The sequence below is a fragment of the Rhincodon typus genome, chromosome 15 (assembly GCF_021869965.1).
Source record: "Rhincodon typus isolate 14 chromosome 15, sRhiTyp1.1, whole genome shotgun sequence".
Taxonomy (NCBI): Eukaryota; Metazoa; Chordata; class Chondrichthyes; order Orectolobiformes; family Rhincodontidae; genus Rhincodon; species Rhincodon typus.
Window position 1 is genome coordinate 25,691,923 of NC_063346.1, and position 13,640 is coordinate 25,705,562.

The 13,640-nt window shown below is 39.1% G+C and overlaps 2 protein-coding genes across 3 annotated transcripts in view; one reads left to right on the forward strand and one right to left on the reverse strand.

Annotated features, from left to right (window-relative positions):
• Nucleotides 1-1,529, reverse strand: part of ctu2 (cytosolic thiouridylase subunit 2 homolog (S. pombe)) — a 30,539-nt gene extending 29,010 nt beyond the window's left edge. The window contains exon 1 of one of the 2 annotated variants that reach the window (XM_020536307.2): nt 1,120-1,529. In XM_020536307.2, the coding sequence (XP_020391896.2) occupies nt 1,120-1,184 (65 nt within the window). In that variant the 5' untranslated portion in view covers nt 1,185-1,529. The remainder of the gene's footprint in view (nt 1-1,119) is intronic. The other variant, XM_020536308.2, reaches the window with a different exon arrangement.
• A 23-nt stretch (nt 1,530-1,552) lies between these two features.
• The window catches only part of LOC109937807 (E3 ubiquitin-protein ligase RNF166), a 59,204-nt gene continuing 47,116 nt past the window's right edge, over nt 1,553-13,640 (forward strand). Inside the window, exon 1 of the mRNA XM_020536309.2 lies at nt 1,553-1,801. Within this exon, the coding sequence (XP_020391898.1) occupies nt 1,656-1,801 (146 nt within the window). The 5' untranslated portion in view covers nt 1,553-1,655. The remainder of the gene's footprint in view (nt 1,802-13,640) is intronic.

Sequence of the window (13,640 nt, forward strand, 5' to 3'; positions counted from 1 at the left end):
TCAAGGGGGCGGGATGAGGTTGGTCGGTAGGAGATGGAGGTGCGGCTTGAGGTGGGAGGAGGGGATAGGTGGGAGGAAGAACAGGTTAGGGAGGCAGGGACGAGCTGGACTGGTTTTGGGATGCGGTGGGGGGAGAGGAGATTTTGAAACTTGTGAAATCCACATTGATACCATTGGGCTGCAGGGTTCCCAAGCGGAATATGAGTTGCTGTTCCTGCAACCTTCGGGTGGCATCGTTGTGGCACTGCAGGAGGCCCAGGATGGACATGTCGTCTGAGGAATGGGAGGGGGAGTTGAAATGGTTCGCGACTGGGAGGTGCAGTTGTTTGTTGCGAACCGAGCGTAGGTGTTCTGCAAAGCGGTCCCCGAGTCTCCGCTTGGTTTCCCCGATGTAGAGGAAGCCACACCGGGTACAGCGGATGCAGTATACCACATTGGCAGATGTGCAGGTGAACATCTGCTTGATGTGGAAAGTCTTCTTGGGGCCTGGGATGGGGGTGAGGGAGGAGATGATAACGTGAGCCTTTTGAGCTCAATTCAATTGTATATTTTACTAGTAGCAGCATTAATTATCGCAAGTTGAGCAGCAAAACGCTTTTCTTTTCAATACCGGGCTGAATTTGAAACTACCCGGTATTTGCATTTCACCTGTCAACTGAGTCTCGTTGACTTCGCCTGTTTCCATTGTCTTTACCTCCCAAAAAAAACACTGCGCGTATTAAAGATCATTGTTCTATTGTAAGACTACAAACAAAAGCAGGTTAGTTCCGTGTCTTTTTTTTTTAAAAAATAACTATTCTATTGTAAGTCTGCAAATGTAAGCAGCTCAGTGCATCAATCCTTCAACCCTAATTACACCCCAATGGGGAATGAACTGTTTTGTTCCCAACACGTTGGGCAGTTAGGCGCAGTTTCGGGAATGCCTGTCATGCTGCAGCGATCGCCAGGTTCCCAACCACACACGTTTATTTATATATAAAATAAATATTTGTATGTATGTTTGTGTGTGTGAATGTGTACAAATGCACATTACCGGTCTCGGTTAACAACAAAGCATCGCTATAGAAATGAATGAAACTCCCACCACCCACCCACTCGCTCCCTCGTTCGCTGTCTAACCTTGCAGCGATGGCCGCCGCCCTGGGCACAGGCTGCTCAGTGTCGTCCTGCTCAGCGTCACACATGGCCCCGGTCCAGTTGTCGTCTCGTTTTCGGTTCAAACGGGTCCCGCCGGTGCGCGGGCGGACAACGGCGGCGCTCAGCACGTGCCCGAGACCCCGACTGACACCTGCTCCTCTCACCCTCTCACTCACTCACTCACGCGACCGGCACGGATCCGGAGAACTCGCCTCTCTCGATCAACCTCTTACTTCGCCGTCAAGCAGTTTCTAGTCAGACTTTTCACTCATCAGGACCGTTCGCTCCTCGTAGGTGCCGTCCCCTGCCGACATGCGGTCTTTGTTTAATCACACGGCAGCTCGCTGCACACAAACACACGGGCAGAGAGGGGGAGAACAAATGGCGGCGTTTCCGTGGGAACCGACTCACGGCCCCCGACTGCGGCTGACGTCACACGGCGGTCGCAGTGCGATGACGCGCACCCGCTGGACGTCGCGGGTCCGATGACGAATGTTTAGGTTGTAGAGGGTACGATCATGGCGATGTTTCGGAGTTTGGTCTCCGGCAGTCAGGCGAAACATACGCCGGCAGCGCCGGGGGAAAACTTGGCAGATTCGTATAGCTGTCCTATCTGCCTGGAGGTCTACCACAAGCCGGTGTCCATAGCCAGCTGCGGACATGCGTGAGTTTGAAGCGAGAAGCCGGATTGATTGATGATTGAAAGATAACTGGAGCGGTTCTGGGTCTTGGGATCGGCGTCCCAGACAATGGCTGTGCATAGCTCAGGGCAAGTTTAGGGAACCTGCGCTTCGCAATGCCATTAGCACTGGGATAGCAAGGGAAAGATCGAGCCCCCGAACAGGAACTTGTGGTTTGTTTTTTAATGGTGGTTTATAGGGCGCTCGACAGAGGTTTGTTGTGAAGTTGTTCCAAAAGCTCCTTCGATGGCGTCACCGTCAGGGTGATGCCCAGTCCGGTACAATCAGAGTTTGAGCTGTGTCGCTGGGTCAACACAACTGTGTCACTCGGCACTTGCAGTTCGCACGAAAAATGTGGGGTTTCTTCTGTCTGGCTCATATGTCCGCCGCCACCTCCTCCAAAAAAAAATCTGCAATGGTAAATTTGACTGATCCCCTCAAAAAATGATGTGACCGAAGCCTTTCAAAGTATTGATAAGAAATACAGATGAATGTGTTTTAGTATCAAGCAATTACGTCGCCTGTTTCTTTCCTCTTCCAAATATATTTTCTGGATCGATGAACTTTGACATAATTACGTCCTCAAACGTAAACAATACCTCGTAATTATAGAGCTACAGTATATACTTGCTTTGTAGATAATAGAATGGCAATATAAATAGAATGCACAACGTTGATTTAAAGCTTACTGCAAAACCCGTACTTGATTAGGAAACAAATAACAGACAAAATCATATTTGTGGTCTCCGGAAACTAATGCAGTACGTTGTATCTTCTGGGCAATCTCATTTACTATTTTTCCGGATGCTGCAAGCTCAGCAGATTTTAAACATTAAAAATGTTTCTCGTTTCTACCAAACTTTATATGTTTCGGCTTTACACCGTCCTCACTCAGAAGGAACAACCTTGAGGTGTGTGTGTGTATATTCGTATCACGCTCCAGCTAACTTTCTTCGGTTTCCTCACCCATAGACAAACGTATACAGATTGAACTGGCAATGAACTACAGGAAACGGAGGATTAAGTTGGTAAAAGGATTACTTCCAATCCTTTCTTAATGTTGTAAAACAGTGAAATAAAGCAAAAATACAGCCAGAACTGTGGCATCTGGAAGCAGGGAGTGCAATCCAAAATGTTGTTGGTTATTCAAAAGAGGAAAAATGTTAAACCAGAACATAATCACAATTTTTGTTGAATCAAGTTTTGATAGCTTCCACACTGCATTGTCAGCTGGCTAGTTTATCATGCCAAGTGCTGTGTTGTTTTCTGTTTCATGTAAAAGCTGAGCTTGTATTACTTTGCTGAAGCCTTTTATCAAATCATTAATTTCTCCCTGTCTATTCTATCATTTGTGTAAACAAATTAAAGGAGTGAACTTTCATTTTTTATTTTGGTATATTGTACAGAATGGAAATGTTCATTGAACCCAAACCATAATCCTCAAGGCTGTTGTAAAGGTATCCCCATAGCTGAGGGCTTCAATATAAATATGATCTTAAAGTTGTTATTGTTTTTGCATGCTGGTGGTTAGCTGAATTCCCTAACCATTTGTGCGACCGTGTGTTCTTAAAATGTTTTTAATGCACATGGTAAGAAAAAGGCCAACTGTTGAGAAACAATTTCCAGGTGTTTTGATCATGAATATTGGTTCTGAAAATTCTGTGCATGTCTCTAGCCTCAAAGTATCTCATAACAGTCAGTATGTTGATATTACTAATTTACCAAAAAGTTTACCCACTGTATTTAGTATTCATAGTGAAGGTACTGCAGAGTTTACAGAAGTATACAATACATTTCTGCATGGCATTGTTCTGTGCAAAACAAGGATAACTACAAACTTATAAGTAAATGATGTATTCCCAGACCTTATTTACTATGGGTATAATAACTTTGGATGTTTCTGGTGAATGTTCAGATATGATGCATAAGTCTGCCTTTTCTTCTGTTTTTCCATTGAGCATTCTTAAGTTTTTTTTTTCCCTGTGATTTCTCATAGTTACCAAATAACTTGTACATCTCTAAATTTCCTCCAGCTTTAACTTAATATCCTTTGCTCAGTTCAAGAAAATAAGCATTAGAATACAGTGTAGGGAGAGGCATGGTCTTGACTTTTTTAATAAATCTGCGTATATGACAATTGGCAGTATCTCTAGAGTGGTAGGAACTTAACCTGGTAACGGGGAGCAAAGTGATTTGCGCAAGAGAAGATCACAGGGTAGATCAAAATGGGTTATTCTTGTATAACAATAGTAGCATTTTGAACATTGACTGAGGTAAGGAAAAATGTTGGCTACAAAATTGTCAGCAATACTTCGCTATTTTCTGATTTTTTAATAGAACTTGGAAATTCTACACGTTATGACATATTCTTAAATGAATTTTGTACCATTATTTCACATGCAAAGGTATAGCCAAAATCTTATAAAATTTACTTAGTCTAGGCAACATTTGGCTATTTTAATTTATAAGATGATGCAGAAATTAAACACATGAAACAGAATAGGAATTGTATGTATCTGCACGCATTGAATTAAAATGTAATAGCTTAGTCCTTGAGGGCCCTCTTGCAACCAGTGCTGGTGTCCCTATCCCTGCACTGGGAGAATCCGGTTCAAGTCTCTCCGGCTTCAGACTTGCACAGTCGTAATTCTGAACAGATTGATTAAAAATAGTTTTTTTTAGTTCATTCCCTGCAACTGCAACAAAGAAACTGAAAGCAGAGAGTACTGTGAATTGTATGGTATGTATTATTTTTTAAAATCACTTTTTCAAAGTTAGGAAATGTAAAAGCATAATTTATACAATTTTTATCACATAAATTATTTCTATCAATCTACATATATATTAAAGATGACCGTGGAGATTGTGGAGTAAAGTTTTTGTTTGAGAAAATAAAATAGATTTAACTTCAAACCCAATTAATGTGGCTTCTCCCTGTGGCTAAATGGCCTTCAGTTGCAGAACTAGATCAGTGTGCGAAGGTGTAATTGTGTACCTTTGCCCATCTGTAGGGAGAGCAACAATTTAAGAGTAAAAAAAAGTTCATTTAAATTAGTCGGCTGTAATTATACATTTATAGTTTCTTAAATATTTTATAGAAGTTTACCAGAAAAGTCTTGATTAATTGTTGCAGTCTTAACTGTGCTTTGCATTAAACTGAAACCCATCAAAGTGAATTTTTATGTCCAATAGAGGAACTCCAGCTGTTTGTAGTGTGTTATGTAGAAATATTCCACAATTATTGCTTCAGTGTGAATTGTGAAGCATTATTTAATACACTTGCAATCCAATTGACCAATAAATCAGAAAAATGATTGAAAAAAACTGTCAGAAATAGGCCTTCTTCCTTTATCTGCTTATTGGCTACAACTAACATACTGCCAACTTCTACCATGCAGAGAAACCAAGCATAACAAAAGATGGTGAAAATGGGAGCAGAAATATAATTAAAAATAGTTGCTTTTCTTATGTCCTAGCCAAAAATGGGTTGGATTTTATAGTTGTATTTTCGCAATATGTATGAATTTCTGGATGTGCAAGCGTTTTCTGGCGTTTTCTAAATTTATGGTCATGGACTCATGGAGATCTATGGAGCAGAAAAAAGGCCTTTGGGCCCATGAAGTCTGTGACAATCAAAAACAACCATATAACTATTCCAATCGCATTTTCCAGCACTTGTGTCATAGCCTTGTATGCCTTGGCATCACAAGTGCACATGTAAATATTTTTTAAATGTTAGGAGGGTTTCTGCCTCTACCATCCTTACAGCCAGTGAGTTCCAGATTCCCACCACCTTCAAGGGACAAAGTTTTTCCTCATTTCTCCTCTAAACTTTCTGCCACTTACCTTAAATCTGTGCCTTAAGTTATTGTCTTTTTTATTATGATAGCTTTGAATAGTGATTGCTTAGCATTAATTGGCATAGATTTGTAAGTTCTCAGATTCTACTGAGTTAGTTGATCTCGGTATGATTGAGAAAGGATATACTGCAGTTGGCATCAGTTATTGAGATTAGGTTAAAATCTAATTGTAATGGCCCATGTTGGAATTTGTTTATGTATATTATTGGAATTATGTACACATTAACATGAGGATTGTATCAAGCTGAATTTGTCAAGGCAGCATCCATGTTCAAACAATATGCCCCATTTCACTGCCTAATTTTTATTTTGCTTATTAGACCTCTATGAAGTGCTTTGGGCTGTTTGTTTATATTGATGGCAAAATATAAGTAGTAGTTGTCATTGTTGTAAGATGCTGTCTTTGTTTGCACATGGTTCTTTCAGACAGCTGTCTGCACTGGTAAAAGCATTGTATTACCACAGTGTTATCATTCTTTCATACATCAGATAACATAATTTACTAAATATATAAGCTACAATTTCTGTCTTCCTCCATGTTTTTGGTTTTCCAAACTGCTGGAATCTTTTCAGAATTTTTGGCATTTTTCAATATTATAACCAACAAGTCCAATGTTCCTGCAGCCTCTTCTTTTAAGACCCCAAGATGCAGGTTTTCAAGTCCAGAGAACTAGTCACGATTTAAGATCCATTAGTTTTCTCATTACTTTTGTTTTCATGTTTGTTTTCAGTTCATCACTGCCTTTTGAATGCTTAAATTTGTATAGTCATGAGTCATGTGGGTTCTTTTGTATAAATCATCCATAACAAGCTATCAGATGGCAGGTAAACTAGTTGAGTAAAATAGTAAGTATTTTGAAGAAAATGCTGCAACTGGCTTACTGAATATTTCATTAAAGGGGAATATTACTGAGAAATGAAGGTAGAATGTTATTATCATTTTTCTGTATCTGTAATCCTTTTTTTATTCTCTCACAATCACAGTTCTGATTTTGATAGATTCTGTGTATGACCTTAAATGTCAGGTTGTTGTTGTCAACATGCTGCATTAGTAGTACTTACTGAGGATAATATTATCACTGAATTTCTGTTTATACTTAAGCTATCATTCCTAAAATATCATTCAGCATGTTTTTAAATGTAGGCTTTATTAAATATATTCTAACAACTTTTTGTGCTCAAAGTTCAGTATTGCTGAGAAACGAAACCTGTTCCTTACATGAGCAACTAATAGCTGTGTAGCAAGTTACAGGTCTACTGCAGAGAAAGGCCCAGGCTCCTGTGTTCTAGCAACATGTTTTATGCCTGTCCCAAGAGTGCTGACATACGCAGTTTCACATTGCTTATATTAGCACATTTTGAGCTTTTGAAAGAATTTTCATTTAAACAGTTCCTTTCATGACTCAGGACATTCCAGCTGATTTAGTTTCAAGGGAATTAAGGGAAGCCCAATTAAGGGAATTTTACTAGCCAATACTGTTGAGCATAACAATATTCCTCTGAGCGGTGAAATTAATGACTAATTAAACTGTTAGGTGGGTTAGTTGAGGGATAAATATTGATCAGGATACTGAGAGAACTCCCTTGCTCTTCTTTTAATAATTTCTTGGGATCTATATGGGCAGTGGGGCTTTGGTTAAATATCTCAATCAAAAGATGACACATCTAACAGTGCAGTCCTCTTTCAATACTGCTGTGCGTTATCAGCCCAGATTATATATTCAAGACTCTGAAGTGAGACTTGAACCCATGATCCTCTGATTTAAAACCAATGCTAACACCCTAATTTCAGAGCAAAGTTAAATAATGGGTTTAGTGAAGTTCAGAAAACCAAGTGTTCTCAGAAAAGTCACCAAAAACCCATTGGTAAGAATTGGAATTCCAGTGCTTTTTGCTGCCAGTACTTGTGCTTTTTGTTTTAGCCAAATAGTTAATTTATACTACCTACACCTTTAAACCAGTATCAAATAATTAATGTAAAACAAACAAATATCTATAAGCTAAGTTGATTAAACAACTTCATTTAATTATTTGAATAAAACAAGGACGTAAACAGATGGCAGAACAAACATTGTGTTGCAGTAGCAATATATAGGAATTTCTGGAGACCATTGCAATTCCATACAACCATATCTGTAATAAGTGTCTGCATGTTGAGCTGATGTCTAAGATACAGGAATTGTTAGATATGGATGTGCTGGCATTAACGAGGTTTGATTTCAGAGGTGGTAACTCTCATTGAAACAGGGAAGCTGTACTGGTCTGGTTAATGATCAAGATGGGAGGCTCTGAGTCAGGCATGTCAGGGGTCACCGTGTGCAGTGTAGGAGCAGCCTTAGCCTTTGCCCTTACACAATAGGTCTGAGATTCTTGCAGCTGTAATATATGAAGCCACCAAGCAAGGAAGTGCACACAGCACTGACTGACTAATTGATACTGTTTTCTGCAGCCATAACCAGGGCTTCCATTGCATTCACTGACCTGTGCCAAGGAGAATTTTATTTTGTGCTGGAAAAGAACTTGGAGTGGAGGGATGTGAATCCAGTTGTTGTGTTCGATTTAGGAATCAATTACAGAAGTTGAATGAGGAACCTAGTTCTGCTATAAAATTTTTAGGCACTGGGATGCAAATCAATAAGCAGCATCTCAAAGATGATAATCTCTGGGTTGCTACTTAAACCACGCGCAAATTGGCATAAGTTCAAACAGATCAGTAAGTTGAATATGTAGTTCAAAGTGTGGATATGAGGCTAAGATGTTGATTAATGGGGTACTGGCACTGTTATGAGAGAGATATGGAGCTTTAAACAAAAAAAAGGGATTGAGGTGGTTTCAGGTGACAGAAAATGTATAAATGAAGAGAGAAAAGCCAAACCATAAAGCAATGCAACAATTTGGATAAAGGTGCTTTAATTGCAGTTAAAATTTCTCTGTCTTGTTACAAATGCGTTGTGCAATAGTCATAGTTGTGTTTGATCTAATAGCAGTTTCAGAGATGTAATTTTATGGTGACCTAGTTTAAGAAATATATATTCCAGTGTGCTTGACAAGGCAGACAAATAGAAAGAGGTAGGGGAAGTTATAGTGCCCTGATAATGAGGGATGACGTGAACAGTAGTAAGGAAAGTTTGTCGCTCAGAAGAACAGGTAGTAGAATCACTTTGGTTAGAGATGTGAAATATCAAGGGTCAGAAAATGCCAATAAAAATAACTTGTGGGCCTCCAATCAGTAGCTATATTGTTGGACAATACATTAATAAATAAGAGCTTGTAAAAAGAAAAAAAAGAGCTTTTATCCGTATATGGACTAGACAGGTAAATTGGCAAAGCTAGTTTGGATAAGATCATAAAATGCATTTGAAATAGTTTCCTAGAACAGTACATCATAGCATCAACCAGGGGAGAAGCTATTTTAGATCTTTCCTTGTGTAATGAGACAAGGTTAATTAGTAATCTCATAGTAAGAGATCCTTTGGGAAGTGTGATCATGAAATGATAGAATTTCATATTGAGTTTGAAAATAGTATATGCCAGTCTGAAATTAGGGCGTTTAATTTAAATAGAGCCAATTACATAGATATGAGAGGCTGTTGAGCAAGGTAGATTGAAAAATTAGTTTTAACAATGTGATTTCAGATTCACAATGGTGAACATTTTTTTAAAAAATCATAATTATCAACAACGTGCTTTCCCTCAAGAGGTTACAAACTCCATGGAAAAATGAACCATTTCTACCAAACTAAAGAAGATTTAAGGACAATATTAGATTTAAAAAAAGGCTTAAAATGCTAAGAAGTGTAGTAAACCTGAGGATCATCAATATTAGAAACCAGAAAAGTGATAAAGTTGGGGAAGAAAGGACAAACTAGCAAAATATATAAAACGTATTGTAAGAGATTCTACAAGTATGTATACATGAAGAGAGAAGAGGAAGGAAATGTTAGTCCTTCAAAAGCTGAGGCAGAAGAAATTATAGTGTGAAATAAAGAGTTGACAGTGATATTGAGCAATTTTTTTGTTGCTCCTCAGTGAAAGCACACTCGAAAAAGTAGGCAACCAATGATTTAATCAGAGTGACAAACTTAAAATATTAAAGGAAAAACTGTCATGTGGTACTAGAGTTTGAATGTTGCTGAGAAAAGACATACTGTTGAAATTTTTCATCTTGTACTCCTCAGGATGACTTTCAAGAAGTACCAGTATATGGGGTGAACATTTGACTTATACAGGGATGACATTTTAAAAACCTGACATACAAACATTTCCTGTACTTACGTATAGCTATTTTATATTGTCCTGCATTGTATTCTGGCTTGTGAATGGACTGAAAAAAGGGACCCGTTTGCAACCTGGGGACTGCCTGTAAAGAGGAAACAATGTTTATGCTGTATGGGAAAAGAGTGCTGATTGATAAATGGACTCTGATTGATAGAGATTGCCAACAGAATGCCTGTTAGATTATGATGGACAGTTAACTGTCAAGTTTTGTTTAAATTTTAAACCAGACAGGTTGACCTGAATCTTTTCCCAGGACACTGCCTTTACCAGAAAATGGTTGTCACTTATAGTTGCATGGAAATAGGTGCAGAATGTTTTTATTTTCTTGCTGTTTGCAAACAGCAAAGCCCTATATGTTAATAAATTTAGCTTCTATTATGTACACATCTGCCACGCTGCAAGCCTGACAATCCTATTGACCATTTTTAATAAAATATATTTTATTCCTAAAACTTGTGAAATTACAAAAACATTTCAACTTGAATTTTACTGAATTTGCAATAATACTCAACTCGTCACCATGCAGCATCTTCTACTCATTAGGATTGTAATAGACTTAATATTTACAAAGTGTTTTCCATGTCACATATACACCCCAGTGATGAAAACAATTCAAATTGGAAATTACAAGGAAAAGATTTAATCTTTTCTCTTTATATGCCATACTGCAACTCTGATCTGCTTCAAAAGGTTTTGAATACTCTTTTTTTACAGTGTACACTCTTTGGTGGGCACACAGCCCAAGATTTCCAACCCCTCGGTGCATGGCTTATGGCTGAAAAGCCTCAGATAAAGACATTTCCCTGTTGCATCTCTGCAACGGATGCCTCAAAATTTAGTGCATGCATTTAACATACAAGCCTAGACCTTCAAGTGTCAGTCTACAACTATCAGCCGAGGATAACCCTTGTTCTGGAAGATTGGATTTCAGTCAGATCAAAGAGTGTGTTTCAGAAAGTTGATGGTCCTCCAGCTGCAGTTGGTATTTGACTCCGTGTGCAACCCTGGAAATAGCCATTATGGCATGTAGTCCTGTGTCAGCAAGTTGCTTGGAATGAACCTCTGTGAAATCCATTGCATACCAATTATTTAAAGTACAAAACAGTTTACTGCCTGGTAACCTTGTTTTAAAAAAATGGTATTGATATACCAGAAATGACTGGCAAGGTACAAAACTAGCAAAATCACAATAACAGTCATGGTTGGTGTAACAATCAGGATTGGAATTGGCAAGAAGTGAAAGTGATTTCTTGACTGATTGTGTTGGTTTCCTTTTTGCAGTAGAGTATCTGATCATCCTTTCAATAATTGTTTTCATTCATGGATTTGATAAAGGTTTAGTTTTATCTCAGATTTTTTTCCTCGTTTCATAAATATTATAAACTTTTGTGTAATGAATATTACGTAAAATATTGTTACAATGCAATTGTAACCTTGCCATTAAATATTTTTGCTGTTCCTTATTTTTAAGGTTTGAAGGCTTAAATGATGCTTGACCTGTTTGTTTTAACAAATTTGAATTTTGATCTTCTTTGTCATATTTTGTATACCATTATTTTGAAAGTTCTCACATTCATGATTGAAATTAGTAATTTTCTGAACTCGAAGGGAAATAAAGGAGATGGGAATCAGGCAAGAAAGTGAATCAGCTATGACTTTGCTGAATGGTAGAGCAGACTTGAGAATCCGCATGGCCTATTCTTGAACCTGTTTTCAGTTATGATATTTTATACACTCTTCTTTCTCAAGTATTGTCCCTTGTGCTTGAGATCAACATTATCACCCTTCTCCTCCAACTGTGATAATATCTTCTATACTTGCATATTAACATAATTTCAAATTTCATAAATATGGTATTGCCTCCAAACCCATCATATTTTCCTGGAATTCCATATTTAAATCTCTATTTAGATTTCCATCCCTGTCCACAGGACTAATAAGGCCCTAGCCAAATCACAAGGAGTATCTTCCATATCTATGACCAATTTGCGTTATCCTTCCTCAACTTCTTTGCAGCTTTTGACATGTTCACCTGCATCATAGTCTTCATATGCCTTTGATTCATTGTGCAAATTTGTGGAATTACCCTTAGTCGGCGCATTTCCAGCAATGATTTCTCATCCTACAATGATGTGGAGGTGCTGTTGATGGACTGAGGTAAACAAAGTCAGAAATCACATGACACCAGTTATAGTTCAACAGGTTTATTTGAAATCAACAAGCTTTTGGAGCTTAGCCCCTTTGTCAGGTGAATTGAAAGAAGGGGCTATGTTCTGAAAGCTTGTAATTTCAAATAAACCTGTTGGACTATAACCTGGTGTTGTGTGACTTCTGACTTTGTAAGATGACAATCACATTGATTCTTCCAGAATCCCCAAAAGACCAGTTCTTGGCTCTGTCTTCTTTCTGTTTGCCCCTTGATGACATGATTAGCAGTTATAGATACGTACAGTACAGAAACAGACCCTTCAGTCCAACTGGCCCATGCCGACCAGATATCCTGAATTAATCTAGTCCCATTTGTCAGCATTTGGCCCATATCCCTGTAAACCTTTCCTATTCATATACCCATCCTGATGCCTTTTAAATGTTGTAATTGTACCAGCCTCCACCACTTCTCTGGCAGCTCATTCCATACACATACCAATCTATGCCCTTTGGACACCTCTCCCTGGGGAAAAGACCTTGGCTATTCACCCTATCCATGCCCCTCATAATTTTACAAACCTCTATAAGGTCACCCCTCAGCCTTCCATGCTCCAGGGCCAATTGCCCCAGCTTATTCAGCCTCCCCAAATAGCTCAAACTCTCCAACCCTGGCAACAGGGTTTTCTGAATCCTTTTAAGTTTAACAAAATCTTTCCTCAAACAGGGAGGCCAGAAATGAATTCCTAGGGTCAACATACACACTAAGAATGCTGCAGTACATCCCCAACTCTCACTGCCTCCATGATGTCAGATCAAACATTCATTTCAATGACCTGCAGTTCCCGACAGTTAAATTGGAACATTTGAAGCAGTCAACTTCAGCCAATGTAACTGATTTCATTCTCCTACTCAGTTCATTTCTCAAGCACCAGATGGTTCTCAGTTGGTCTCATTTGATCCTGAGCTACAGACCCCCATATTGTCTTTATCACAATGCCTACTGTTATGTTAGCATCAGAGGAGCAGGAAAGTCGACTTTACAGGTCGAAACGTCAACTTTCCTGTATTCCTCCAGCTCCGCACTGTATTATTTCTGACTCCAGCATCAGGAGTTCTTACTACCTCCGCCCACTGTTACATTATTTTGTTTTCATAGAATCATAGAATCCCTACAGTGTGGGAACAGGCCCTTTGGCCCATCAAGTCCACACCGACCCTCACTGCATCCCACCCAGACCCATCCCCATATAATCCACCTAACCTGCACCTCCCTGAATACTATGGGCAATTTAGCATAGCCAATCCACCTAGCCTGCACATCTTTGGACTGTGGGAGGAAACCAGAGTACCCAGAGGAAACCCACGCAGACACGGGGAGAACGTGCAAACTCCACACAGACAGTCGCCCGAAGGTGGAATTGAACCTGGTGCTGTGAGGCAGCAGTGCTAACCCCTACATCAGTTAAACCTGCGTTGAATTCTCCATCTCCGTCATTATCACCTTGAAATTTGACTATTTCAATGCTCTTCCGACTGG